This window comes from Caretta caretta, chromosome 2 (genome assembly GCF_965140235.1).
Source record: "Caretta caretta isolate rCarCar2 chromosome 2, rCarCar1.hap1, whole genome shotgun sequence".
NCBI lineage: Eukaryota > Metazoa > Chordata > Testudines > Cheloniidae > Caretta > Caretta caretta.
The window spans coordinates 229,352,375-229,366,758 of NC_134207.1; the positions used below are offsets into that span (position 1 = coordinate 229,352,375).

The 14,384-nt window shown below is 40.7% G+C and overlaps 1 protein-coding gene across 4 annotated transcripts in view; it reads left to right on the forward strand.

The window, feature by feature from the left end:
• Positions 1 to 14,384, forward strand: part of PTER (phosphotriesterase related) — a 42,824-nt gene that overhangs the window by 18,219 nt on the left and 10,221 nt on the right. For 3 of the 4 annotated variants that reach the window (XM_048838032.2, XM_048838033.2, XM_048838031.2), the window contains exons 2-4: positions 6,056 to 6,537; positions 9,825 to 10,090; positions 14,018 to 14,158. In XM_048838032.2, the coding sequence (XP_048693989.1) occupies positions 6,106 to 6,537; positions 9,825 to 10,090; positions 14,018 to 14,158 (839 nt within the window). In that variant the 5' untranslated portion in view covers positions 6,056 to 6,105. The remainder of the gene's footprint in view (positions 1 to 6,055; positions 6,538 to 9,824; positions 10,091 to 14,017; positions 14,159 to 14,384) is intronic. The other variant, XM_075125889.1, reaches the window with a different exon arrangement.

Sequence of the window (14,384 nt, forward strand, 5' to 3'; positions counted from 1 at the left end):
ATGTAACAGATAGCTACTGAGCCATGCCTATTAGATTTCATGCATTTTCTGTCACAGCAATCTGGATTTAGTGTTATAATCTCACATTGTAATGTAATGACAATAAAATGATTTCCGTGCTAGTATTGTTAAAATGTGCTTACTAAGTCAAAACGATTGCAAGCATGTGGAGACTATGTTTATGTAATTATTATGTTTTAGCAATATGAGATTATCACAGGAAACAAGCAATTCCAGTTTAGGGAGACTGCTCATTACAAGACTATTATAATGACACAATGACAGAAGTGCACGTTCCAGATGGGAAAACAACAAAGGGCCAAATCTTGCCATTGGCATTCAGGCAAAATGTTTGTTGAACTCAATGGAGGCTTTGCCTGGGTAAGGACTGCAGGACTTATTCCTGGTCTTTTTACCAGTGGGTCCCATAGCACTCAGTCATACCTCTAGGAACAATAACAACTGCGCTAGTGTTTAGTAGCAGGCTAAATGTGAGGATGATATTTTGTGCACTTTACAGTTGATTGTTGTAAAGGTTCACCTAGAGTTACTATAATAAACTCTAGTAGCTATTTCAAGACGATAATGAAAAACTGCAGTCCTTAGTTGCATGGACTCATTGGTTTTTTAGAGAAATAATAGTTGCTCTATCAAAATGTGTACACACTCATTTAATTTCAGAGACCATCATTTCTGTGTTTATACAGAAGCACAATAGGGTTCTGGCCCATGACTAGGGCTCTCAGGTGCTACCGTAGTACAAAGAATAATTTCAAAACAGTTTTTAGAAATTCCAATGGTTGTTTCAATATCTCCAGACCAGAGCTTGCCTCTTCTCTCTTTCTCTCAGTGGGAGTGGACATTTTACTGGTGCTTTCTGGAAGCAAGTTAGGATTCAGGAAATGCAGCCTGCCGTTGGCACATGTAGGAAGTGCACATTCAAGTCCTATTATTTTAGCGGCTATACTAGTAACTAGTTGTATTTTTAGAAAAGACTAGCACTAACCTAATAATTTTGGCAAAGCTCTGATTCATTCATTTCTTGTGCCTGCTCCCTCAGTTTGATGAGTTGGCAGCTTCCTGCAAAATTTGATTTTAAATTCTTTTTTCATTCTGTTTAACACAACTTGTTTCTTTAGTGATTTACTCTAATTAGTGGTAGTGATTAGAATGATATTATGCAATAGTTTTCCTTCAAAAATTCAGTGGTCTCTACACTGAAGCACAAATGCGATTTCTAGCTCTGTACTCGGCAGATCCATGAAAGCTGGGATGGGGAAGGAATCCTTTACTTCAGACTTCAGATCAGCATTTAAGTTGTTCCGTGGCTTTTAGCGCAGCCTCAAAGAGGCACTTAGGAGTTATTTGAATTTTTAGATCTATTTCCTTCCTCAACTCCTCTTTGAACGAGGGCTCAGGGAATGGAAGTGTCTGTTTGTCTTTGAGGACTCCATCCATAGTAGGGGATGGGGAGCCCAGGGAGTGCCCTCTAGTCTTATTATCTAGATTGGGAAAACCTACAATAAATTGATTTCAGAGTGGTAGCCGTGTTAGTCTGTATCAGCAAAAACAACAAGGAGTCCTTGTGGCACCTTAGAGACTAACAAATTTATTTGGGCATAAGCTTTCGTGGGCTAGAACCCACTTCATCAGATGCAGGAAGTGGAAAATACAGGGGCAGATATAAATACATGAAAAGATGGGAGTTGCCTTACCAAGTGTGAGGTCAGTCTAACGAGACAATTCAATTAACAGCAGGATACCAAGAGAGGAAAAATAACTTTTGTAGTGGTAATGAGAGTGGCCCATTTCAAACAGTAGGGGGAAATTAGTATGAGGGAAATTAGGTTTAGGTTTTGTAATGACTCAACCACTCCCAGTCTTTATTCAGGCCTAATTTGATGGTGTCCAGTTTGCAAATTTAATTCCAGTTCTGCAATTTCATGTTGGAGTCTGTTTTTGAAGTATTTTTGTTGAAGAATTGCCATTTTTAGGTCTGTTATTGAATGACCAGGGAGATTGAAGCGATCTTGGACAAATCACTTAAAATGTGAATTTTTCACTTAGTGAAAATGTGTAAAGTAATTATAGAGCCTCAGACAAAAGGTGCGATAGATCTCTTGTATCTCTTTTAGGTTTGCATATATGCAGTAATACAGAATCTTAAAAGTCAACAGATTAATCCCTGCTACAAGAAGAATCCAACATTGGAGCAGATAATTCTAGGCTTTGTCTGCCAGAAATCACCAGACAGCAGCCATAGGCTATACGTGGATCACACACATAAACATGGGTCTTCACAGGTCAGGCCAGATTAGTGGAGATTAATCTAATGTATCTGTGCCAGAAAGGAATTAGTAGCAAACTCATCTTGAAAATCTACATACATATCAAAATAGCTGTCTGAAATCAAGCAGAAAGCTTGATTCAATGAGAATGGCTTTTGTTGAGTAATATATTATAACATGAGTAAAAATAAAATAGAAAAATGTAGAAAAAATAGGAAAATACCACACTAATTGTCAATTAGCAATATCTAGTTTTACCATGAGAGCTGCTTTTTCCATTATACTCAGGGCCAGCCTTATGGGTGCACAACCACCTGGGGTGCCATGGTCAAGAGGCAAGGAGTGGGGTGGGCCTGGGGTGCAAGGCTGCAGAAGGGAGCTTGGGGCAGTGCGGGGGGAGGGAGCAGGGGGGCGTGGGAAGCCCAGGGAGGCAGCGGAGGCCAGAGGGGATGGATGGGGAGACAGCAGGGGAGATGGGAGGAGGGGTTCAGGGAGGCAGCAGGCACCAGAGGCGATAGGGTGGGGGCCAGGGACGATGTGGGAGCCTGCAGGAGCCAGGGGCAGTGTGGGTGGGGGAGAGCCTGGGGAGGCAGCAGGGACCAGGGATGCCAAAATACAAGTTCGCCCAGGGCACTATTTTCCCTAAGGCCAGCCCTGATTACATTATAATTACTTATTCAAACATTTGTAAAAGATAGTTTCATCAGGCTAAAAAGTGCCTTTTGAAAAGAGGCTGTGCAGAAAAAATTATTTGAAAGTATGGTTTTATATGGAGTGTAAATACCACTGGTTATGGTGCCAGAAGAGGACTAAATATTTAAGACAATCATCTCACTCTCTTTGCCTGGATTGTAGGAATGACAAGAATGACTCAGATCATTGAATCTTTTCCAAAATAGTGGGCTGGTCTACAGAACACCAACTCTAATCAAGAACATTCGATTAATGATGAGGTCAGACAACTTGATTTTAATCACAACCAACCACAGTTACTGAAAGAGAAAGGTGTTTTGCTTTTAATGATTCACACAAGTGCAGTCCCCTTCAAAATCTTACCCTGGGTGACTTTATTTGACAAATACCAGCTCATTATATTAATAAATTAGGAGTCTGTTTTAGGAAAGCGACTCTTCCTGTTCAGTTGCAAACAAGTCAACACAATGACCCACCAGGAGTACTATTATTGTAATCCCGTGTTATGGAAATGTCCCCAAGTAATGTTTTATATTAAGTCTACCATATACAGCACAACCACTTCTGCTGGCATTTACTCTTTAAATCCATAGCAGAACAGTCCTTTCTAATTGGGATTTTCATACAGTGTCTTCTTACACACAGGACACACAAATATAGTAAAGCAACCATATCTGTCTCTTAAGGCTGGCCAAGTTTCATAACTAGGTTAACCACAGTCACTGAAAACTCTTTACTACACAGTGTCCGTTTCTAATCTGTAGAAGCTGGTATTTTATGTTTAGATTGGAACATTTTATGTTTAGATTGGGTAGCTCTTTGTCACTATGAAATGGTGCTACTCATAGTACTGTCGTACTTTGTTTAGCTCTAAAGATCAGAGATCTAGACATTATTAACCCCGTTCATATGTAGGGCTCAGTGCCCTTTTGACTTTGTTCTTCTGTCTCATTAATAGATAGAAAGTTAAACATAAAAAAATATGCTCTTAGGGCTTTACCAGTAACAGACCCGTGTTTATGATATAATTCACTGAAAGGGAGACAGAAAGGGAAAGACCTCTCTCTTTAATCAATAATGTGTGCTCCAGTTAGTCCTATCCTTTGGACATAATTAAACATGTATTTTGTTTCATAACTCATGATTTTGTTTGACTAGGAATTATAACTACATATCCTCAAGCCTTTGCAGCTAGCATAAGGCAGATCTAACTTGAACTGGGTAGTCAGCCTTGTTTAGTGTTAATATGGGAAGTAAACATAAGAAGAGAGAGAGAGAGTTGCTGCTAATTCTAACCTGTAGAGATTCAGGCTACATTTTTACAGATTGGAAACCTTTGACATGGTCCAGTTGTAGGTAGTAGTGTTAAAGAATATCATAGTAACTGCCCATTTAATGGCTAAAAGGTATAACATAACATTGTTTAATCCAAATTAGCTGAAGAAAAAAAATATTGTAGGTTAAGCCATATAAAAGAAATGCTAGTCTAATCACCTCAGATAAAAATATTTTCCCAATGAGTCTTGGGAGAAGTAGAATTGGATCTGAATTTCTGCTGTAGGAATTCCTGCTGTTCAGGAGCCAAATTCCACTCTCGGTTACACTAATGTAAATCCAGAGGAACTGCAATGGAGTTATTCCACATTTACACCAGTGTAACTGAGATCAGAATTTGACCTCAGGTTACTAAAATAGGTGGAGATTGCCCCCCCCCCCCCCAAAATCCACACACAGTAGGGCAAACAAGGTGTCCAAACATAGGCAAATTCCTGGGCACAGAAAGAGTATATTCAATCTTGGAGCATAATGATTTTTTTTTAAATGGAAAGTATCAGGCAAGTAATATTCAGCCTTGATGCCAAGTATGTTCAGCTGGTGGCTCAAGCTGACAAAATGTGACAGATGCTGGGGAGCAGAGAATCCTAAATGAACATACAGTGGTTGCTATTAAAAAGGAAACATTTGCCTTAATGGGATATTGTGTTATCACAATAAATTGTGATTTTTTTTTAATTGTAATGAGAATTTTTTACATTGTAAATATCTTGATATAAATGTAACTTTGAATTTAGCTTTATTTCTAATGCCAACCACCATACTAGAAATGACAATCAAAGAGCAAGGGGACTAGGACACAGGGGTTGGAACTAACAAATAGTGTCAGACAGTGACATGACAGGGTGCTAAATACAGTAGAAATGCTGCTGGGATACTGGATGGCTCAGGGGGATGAATAATGGAAATGTCACCTTCATCCTCTAGTGCAACTAGTGGATTCCATCACAACTCCAAAACTCCTTCCACACGTCGGGTGCCAAAAGCCCCAACTGCCTCCTGCCTAATTGACAGAACCTCCAGCTTTTCCCCTGACAACTTCTATAATGCTGCTGCTTTTTGTCAATGTGAAAATCTGTACCACACTGAAAACTGAAAGTGTGTGAACAGTTTTAAATAATTGATGTTAACGAGAAAACAAACATAGTTGTGCCAATTGCATTATTCATTTCCCTACATAATCTGATAAAAATTTCCATTCTGGAATGTATTTGGATCTGCCATTCAATTTCCAGCCTACTGTAGAATCCAGGGGGCCTTCCGGTAGAATTCAGGTCCAACTTTCTGCCAGTTACACAGGCCCTTGCCTAAAGTGGCTCAGAACACCAGAAAGGTTTTGGAAAATATTCGGTGAAATTCACAGCCACAAAAGGGTCTGGAGGGGATGGACTAATGAAGAAACAGTGAAAGAACTGGGCCAAATACAGTAACTGCTCTGGGAGTGATCCCAGTAAGAGTGACCATGGAGAGGATAACTGGGAGTAATGGTTCAAAAGGAAAATGTAGGCTGAATATCAGGGAAAATTCCCTGCTAGTGAAGTCTGCTAAACTGTGGGACAGTTTCCCACAAGGGAGTAAAGGAAACTCCATCTTAAAACTAGACTGGACAAAGTGTTTGAAAATATATCATAAGGAACAATCTACATTGGCATTGGGAGTGAAATTCCTATATTTTAATAGGAGCTTTGTTGCTTTTTATACAACTTTTTTCATGTTTTATTTCCCTTCCTCTTTTCTAGCAAATGCTTGTTTAGAATCTGGATTCTTTCCTTATAAAATAAGAAGAAAAATGCCTTCCCTGGGTGGGAAAGTGCAGACCGTGTTGGGCCTTGTGGAGCCAAGTCAGCTTGGCTGCACCATGACCCATGAACACTTGTCAATGAACTACAGCTGCTGTTATGTCCCGCCTTCTTCAGGCCAAGAAGCTTTGTCTGATGGGCCCGTTGAGATGAAGAACTTGTTTTGGATTAAACAGAATCCCTACAGCCATAAAGAGAACCTTCTTCTGTATCAGGAAACAGATGCTGTAAAGGAAGAGCTATTACATTATAAGGCAGCAGGTGGTGGGACTATAGTGGAAAACACAACCATGGGTATCAGCCGAGATGTAAGGAATTTAAAGAAGCTTGCTGAGGAAACCGGGGTCCACATTATTGCCGGTGCTGGGTTTTATGTGCATGCCACTCATTCTTCCGAGACACAAGCTATGTCAGTGGAGCAAGTAAGTACTAACAAGTAAATAGTAAAATAGTGCCCTACTGATAATGTGCAGATGACAGGAGATCAGTGACAGGTCAAGCACAACTTGACAAAAACCTAAATATACTCTTCTTGAAAACCTGTGCAAACAATGATAATTGTGTTTGTGTAAATTGTATCTGCACCCAGTATTGCCACTGTGATCTGTCAGCATTTCTGTTTTCTTTTAGGGGTTTATTATGACCTAACAGTGAAAAATGATTACATGTGTACAGCATCCTGGCAAAGCTGTGAAAATTTTCTTTTTACAAAATATTGGGATGGAAATAGACTAATGTTCCCTCTACTTTCCTTGTCCCTCTTTTCAGCTAATCCATCCCTACTAAACACCCAAAAGGTTTTTAAAAAGTAAATAAACAATTGTGGCACTAACAAGCTATTTGCAAACCATCCCTCTGTTCACTCTGCCTGTAGGTTATATCATTTTCCCCTACCCTTTTTCTGACTAAGGTCTTTGGAGCGGGGACCACCTCTGTTTGTACATCCCTAGGACATGGGGTCCTGAGCATGGCTGGGATCCCTATACCACCATAATAAATATCCACTCAGCTGTTCTTAAGCTGATATGATGAAGGGAAAGGGGAACTTTTCAAGGCAGAAGAGAACTGAGCAGCCCAAAGAGTGTGAATGTACTGATCTGAGCTGAAACTAAAAACATCTGCTATATTTACAAAAGAGTAAAATTAATCTTAAAAGCACAGAGATAGATACTCAGTAAGTGTTAACTGACATACTTCCATTGAGGTTAGCATCATTGACCTTAATGATTTAGGTCAACTGAGGAGCAGCCCAAAATTGTTCTCACTGGAGCTATTTCTCAAAACTATACATGAGTTTCTTAGTTAGCCATCCAGAATAGGTGGGCCAATTTGAATGGATCCACAGGGTAAAAGTCCTCTAACTGTGGTCCATGGACCACTGGTGACTTACAGAGCACAGTGTGTGCAGCGCTGGTGAAGCTATGTTGGTCCCAGGATATGAGAGACAAGGTGGGTGAGGTAATAGCTTGTACTGAACCAACTTGTGTTAGTGAGAGAGACAAGCTTTCAAGCTGTTCTTAAGAATGCAGTGTAGTCTGCAGTCCATTCCATCAGTGCTTAATCCAGTCCAGGCTGTTGACAGGTACCTGGTTGAATGTAGATGTCTGCAGCAATTGACCAATGAAAAATGATCAATGATTCCATAGATACATTGATATGGACATTGTGGTCTATCTTTTTGTTAGGATTCAGCTAAATAAATGGAAAGTTTTGACATTAGTATTAAACAAGGGAGGGATTTAGTGTCTCCAGCAATCCACGCCATGATTGCTTAAACTGGACAAGATTTAGTTAAGCCCCATGTTGGGAACATTGCAACACAAATGGTATTCTTCAGACTGCCATAAGGAATTCTAAGAACTGTATTCTGTTGCACGTTACCCATTCTTGTTAACTGCTCAGTTGAATGCATGAATTGGAAGGTTTAAAATTACAGTGCAGAAGTATTGGGGCAGATGCTCAGCTAGTCTCAGTTGTCATAGCTTTATTAACTTCAGTTTACACCAGCTGAGGATCGACCCCATTGTGTTGTGTGTCCATGTCCGGGAGAGAGAATGAGTAAGAATGAATGACAGATTCACTTGACATGGATTTTGTTTGCTGATGTTCTAGTTTTAAGGTACAGTAACTCCTCGCTTAACGTTGTAGTTATGTTTCTGAAAAATGCTACTTTAAGTGAAATGGTGGTAAGCGAATCCAATTTCCCCATAAGTATTAATGTAAAGGGGGGGCATTGCCCCTTTAAGTATGCTGACCGCACTCTAAGTACATTGCCTTTTTAGATCAGGAAGTTGAGACAGCAGCTGCTGCCTGCAAGCTCCCTCTGTCCTGAGCCCTGTCATGAGTTCCCCACCCCCCCCCCACACACTCTATGGAGATAGGGTAAGCGGGTGGCAGGGGGGAGGGGGACACCCTGATATTAGCTTCCTCTCTGCCCCCCTCCCATGCCTCCCAGGAAGCAGGAGGCTCCCGGGAGCAGCTCCAACGCAGAGGGCAGGAACAGCACATGGCAGTGGGGGGAGGAACAGCTGGACGGCCAGCAATTGATAGCCTGCTGGGTGGCTGCCACACAGGGAACTTAGGGGAGCTGATGAGGGGCTGCCGGTCAACTTTGGTTCCAGGCCCCCACCAGCTGGCTGCAAGGGGCTGCTCTTTCTGCAAGCAGTGGACAAAGCAGGCGGCTGCCAAATGACAGACGTTAGAAGGGAGCACTGCACAACTTTAAACGAGCATGTTCCCTAATTGATCAGCAATAACCGGGACGACTTTAAGTGAGGAGTTACTGTACTAGCTTCTAGGTTAATACAGCCTTGCCAGACCTTTTTCTCTCCTTGTTTACTTTATTGTTAGTGTGCCCTGAAATCATGATTCCATTTTAAACATTTAGGGCCAGATATTTAAAAGGTCCTCAACCTCGGTTTTGCACACACAAATGTGTGCCTGTTTTTGTGGGGGCAAATAATGGCATCAAGAAATTTAACTACCTGACGATATTTGCAGGTGTCTACATGCCATCATCTGACTCTGTAGAATTAAGGGCTGCTTTAAAAAAAATTCACCCTGAAAGATTGTTGGCCAAATTTTATTCTTGGTTACAACTCAGAAGTCAGTGAAATTACTTCAGATTTACTCTGGCATATCTGAGAGCAGGATTTGGCCTGATGGTTCTGCCTCAAGTCTTGACAACTAGAATCTTCCCTAAACTTTAAAAAATTTACAGTTTTGTCCCTTCTCTACCGATGATAATTATTCACTTTCACCTTGAGGCTGTGTTTAAACACAGGAGTTGGATAGGTTTAACTTTAATCGATGTAAAACCTGATTTAGGGCTTTTCTATGCAGTTGTTCCTGTTTAACTATATCAGTTTAAAAGCATTAGCTTCTTGGATAGATATAGTTAAATTGTTACAAATATTGGGTGTAGACCAGCCCTTAATTAAGCCAATGCAAGCTTTTGTGTGGATGCTCTGGTATTGGTTTAAACCTGGCTTATATTGGTTTAGCTTGCACTTGGCACAAGGTACACCCTTGTAAGCCAAGCTTAAACCAGTGTAAGAGTGTGTACACACAAAGCTGGATATATTTGTCTAAACAGATTTAAAAATCACACCATTAGTTAGACTCCGTGCAACTTCGTATGTAGACCAGAGATGATACTTTGCAAAATAAAGTATCATTAACGAAAGGATTTCCTTTTTATTTTTGTTAGCTTACAGACATTATCGTCAACGAGATCCTCAGAGGAGCTGATGGAACAGACATCAAGTGTGGTGTTGTAGGAGAAATTGGCTGCTCGTGGCCTCTGACTGAGAGTGAAAACAAAGTACTGCAGGCAACAGCGCATGCTCAGTCACAGCTGGGCTGCCCCATTATAATCCATCCTGGCAGGAATAGCGATGCCCCTTTCCAGAGTATTCGCATTCTGCAGGAGGCTGGGGCTGATATCTCAAAAACAGTCATGTCTCACCTTGACAGGTAACCTAATAGGCTACCATGGTATCATATGTCTATGGTTTTTCTGGATGTGCTGTCTGGAGATAGTGGAATTTCTGGGAATTATATGGCAGCTTCAGACAGTTGGGTTTAATCCAGTGATCAGATATCGCTACAAGCAGCATTGCTTTGTGGTTAGTGATTTCAAGAATACAATGCGTATGCTTGCAAAATCCAAGAGGTTGTGGATCAGGCTTCTAGTCTACAAGCAATCTTGACCAAGATTTTAAGAAGTCAGATTCTGTGTCGATACAAAGACACCTGAATAAGTGGCCTGGTTTTCAAAAGTGCTGGACATTCAGCAAGTCCCACTGATTTCAGTGGGAGCTCCTGGGTGTTCATCCCTTTTAAAAATCAGGTTGCCCTCCAAGGACCCAATCCAGAGCTCATTGATGCCAATGGAAAGACTTTCATTGACTCCATTGGACTCTGGATCAGACCCCAAACCAGGTTCTTTAGACTCTGCAACCAATTTAAAGCAATACAGCTGAAAAAATCCCAGTTAGATTTTAGATAGGTCCTGTCTTATTGAAGAGAGAGAGAGAGAGAGAGAGAGATGTTAGCCCCCTTTAAAACAAAAACAGAAGCACAACACAGACAGGGCGGGGAAGAGATAGTATCCTGCTCCTTGAATTGAGAAGCACAGTCCATTTGGCGCACAGTAGGTTTATGTGACCTTGTGTAGCTGGCAATCATTTGGCAAGTGTCCAAGTATTGATTAATGTGGCTAGCTGCTGAAAAATGGAAACTATTTGTAGTCATATGACTCTCAGCAATTCAATTGTTTGTCCCCATCAAGGGTGTAATATAAACATAAATTATACCCAATTCTGTTACATATATTGAAGATTCCTGTCAACTAAATGTTCCACAATGTTGCAATTCAAGTACAGGTTGTTTGTATTGTGACAAAGTTCCTCCTCTGCCTTGGTGCGTCTTGCGCTTTTTGGCAGATTTGCTCACCTCAGAGGTTCACAGCAGCCCTCAGTTTGGCCACTTCTGCTAGAGGCTCAAACCTGCCATTCACTCAGCTAACCTCATCACTGGCCAGCATGGGGGAAATGGAGAACAATCTCCACAGTCTCTGTTGTCCCACCTAGTGGGTCGGGGACAGGCCAGATCCCTTTCCAAATTAGACCTTCCCTTCTGGCATTGCTCACAAACCAGGTCAACTCCTCCTGTGTTGGATCAGGGGACAGGGGGAACCCGGGCCTGCCCTCTACACTGGGTTCCAGCCCAGGGCCCTGTGGATAGCAGCTAAGTCTCCTGTATCAGCTGCATGACAGCTACAGCTACAGCTATAACTCCCTGGGCTACTTCCCCATGGCCTCCCCCCCAGCACCTTCTTTATCCTCACCGCCGGATCTTCTTCCTGAAGCCTGATCATGCTTGTACTCCTCAGTCCTCCAGCACCACGCCTTCTTACTCCTTACACACTCTCCATTAACTGACAGGAGGTCCTTTTTAAAACCAGGTGTCCTGATTAGTCTGCCTACCATAATTGATTCTAGTATGTTCTTAATTGGCTCCAGGTGTCTTAATTAGCTTGCCTGTCTTAATTGGTTCTAGCAGGTTCCTGATTGCTCTAGCACAGCCCTTGCTCTGGTCACTCAGGGAACAGAAAACTATACATCCAGTGACCAGTATATTTGCCTTCGACCAGACTCCTGTACCCCACTGGTCTGGGTCTGTCACAGTATATATACCAGAGCCCCAAATTATTCATCTACATTTTGGGTACATTTTATTAATGTTTAAAATAATATTGTAATGCTATACAAATAAATAAAAAAATCAATTATATACATCACACAATCTCTCTTCATGTATTAATATGTGGTTAATCTTCTGTAGATTTATTTCTTGGACTTCCTAAAAAAGATATTAACCCTCTAATCCGTAGATACAAGAGTGCTCAGCACCTTGCATTGGCAGTGCCAGGGACTTTTGTAACCACTTCGATAGAACATAGCAAATTGTTTTTAAACATAGTGCTTGTGTCTCCTCTCACTTATATTGGTGTGAATCAGACGTGATTCCATTGAGTTGAACAGAGTTACACTGGTGAAAAAAACAACGACAGTATAAGCGAGAGGAGAATCAGGGCTGCAAAGTTCTAAGTGCAGCATCAGCTGAATAGCCATTGATACAACTCATGACATGTTCTGATATTTATTGTGTCATTACATTTCACACTTGGAGATGGGCTCTCACTGGAACACAGGATCTGAATGACCTTGAACTTTGAAGTACAGCTCAGGATCTAGAAATGAATTTAGCATCTTAGGCCCATATCTATACTGGAGTATCCAGGTCCCCTAAATTTAGAAGTTTGCATGTAGATTTAAACTTCATGCCTGTCTTTATTCAACACATAACAGTACTATTTAGATGTCAGGAACAGACTATCATGGATAACTCTATACTGCTAGCTACATCCTGTTCTCCAATACAGCTTTTTATTACATTCTGTGTTAGGGGTCTGTAATAAAAGAGTGATACAACTTTTTATTTCCTGGCCCATGTCACCTAACAGGGATTAAGGTTACAAAGCTGCCCTGTCATGACAGGGGTGAGCATTCATTGGTATCCATGGCTACTGTTACAGTATCCACGGCATATATGTTATGAAGGTATGTAATGGATAATGCTTTATATGTTAATAATCAAAACATGTGTATATATAGTCCCCTGTGAGCCCACCACTAACAATTGTTTTTAAATAATTTTTCATGGCTGTGACATTACTCCTATGAAATCTGCCGTTTAAAAAAAAATAAGATTGCATTTTGCACTGGAACTAGCTTCATTCTCTTGGCTACTGCAGCCCCTTGGACTATGCAGGGCTGGCACTGAAAGCCACTCCTTCTTCTGCACTGCACTTTGAAAGCCCATTTGGTCACAAGCTCTTATCTTGTGTAAACTGTGAAATGTATTTAAAAACCATTTGTTTTTATTAATTACAGTTGACAATGCTTAGACTCCTGCTGGTGACAGGCTTGTCTGAACAAGGGTTTTCTCTCTCTCAGCCCATCTGTTCCTCCTACTTGATTCTGCTGTTAAGTCATAATATTGAATTTGTGACATCAGTCATTTCCATAGCAACAGACTATGATGTAATTAAACAGAGAAAAATGACTTTGTGGCATCAAAAAGAAGGAGAAGCTGTGGGTGAACATTCTTATTTAAATGCAAATATCTGTGCTTATAATAAAGGACCAGAGCACATTGTTTGCAAAGTAAATTGTTGTTTTACTTTTCGTTTTTGCTTTTTGTTAAGTATTTTCTCTTCACCTTTCCCCGCACTTCTCCCCATCCCTCCGAAAAAATCTTCCTCCATGTGAGAAAGTTCACATTACAGCTGTATCAGTAGATGTACAGTGCATCATTCGGAGGAATTTATCACAGATGGAAGAACCTACTCTGAGGTCTTCAGAGAGGACATTTCCAAGGAGGACTTGCTTGCTGCCAGAAGTTGTTAGTTCACCAATTGTCACCCTCTGAATTTAAAAAAACAAACAGCAAAACCTTCCTTCCTCATGAGTGTAACAGGACAGTTATCAAGTGTGTGTGTCTTGGTTCTTTCTTCTCATTGAAGTTCATTATAATTGCACTTGTGATGCTACATGTTAACATATTTTAAAAGGCATGGAATCTCCAAATGACGTGTGAAAAGACTGAATAATATGTTGGTTTATTATTATTTATTAACTTAAATTTCTCAAACAGTAGCTCAATTTCTCAGTAAACCTGATCAAATATTTTTAGTTCCTTGGAGGTAAGATTTCCCCCAGTGACATACTTAAATGCTCTAGTCCATATAACATGGAGCCCTGGAACAATTTCCAGCATGTGTTATGATGATGACTTGTTTATGCACATTTATGCTGTGCTCTGTATTTTCTGCAGGACTATATTTGATGAGAAGAAACTGCTGGAGTTCGCTAAACTTGGATGCTACTTAGAGTATGACCTCTTTGGTACAGAATTGCTTCATTACCACTTCCATCCCGATATTGATATGCCAAGTGACAACGAAAGAATTGCAAGGTACCTACTGCAATGCAATGAAGTATAAACAATAACACTGCTAGCTACTGAAAATGAAAATTATTGGTATGCAGGTTTTCGAATGCATCACAGAATGGTCCTGCTCACTGCTCATACCAATATGCTAAATTATGATAGTTTACTGTTGCTGGTACTTCTATCTAGTACAATAAATATAACTCTGTCTCTTACCTAGCTAGGTAAATATAATACACATATTTCTTCC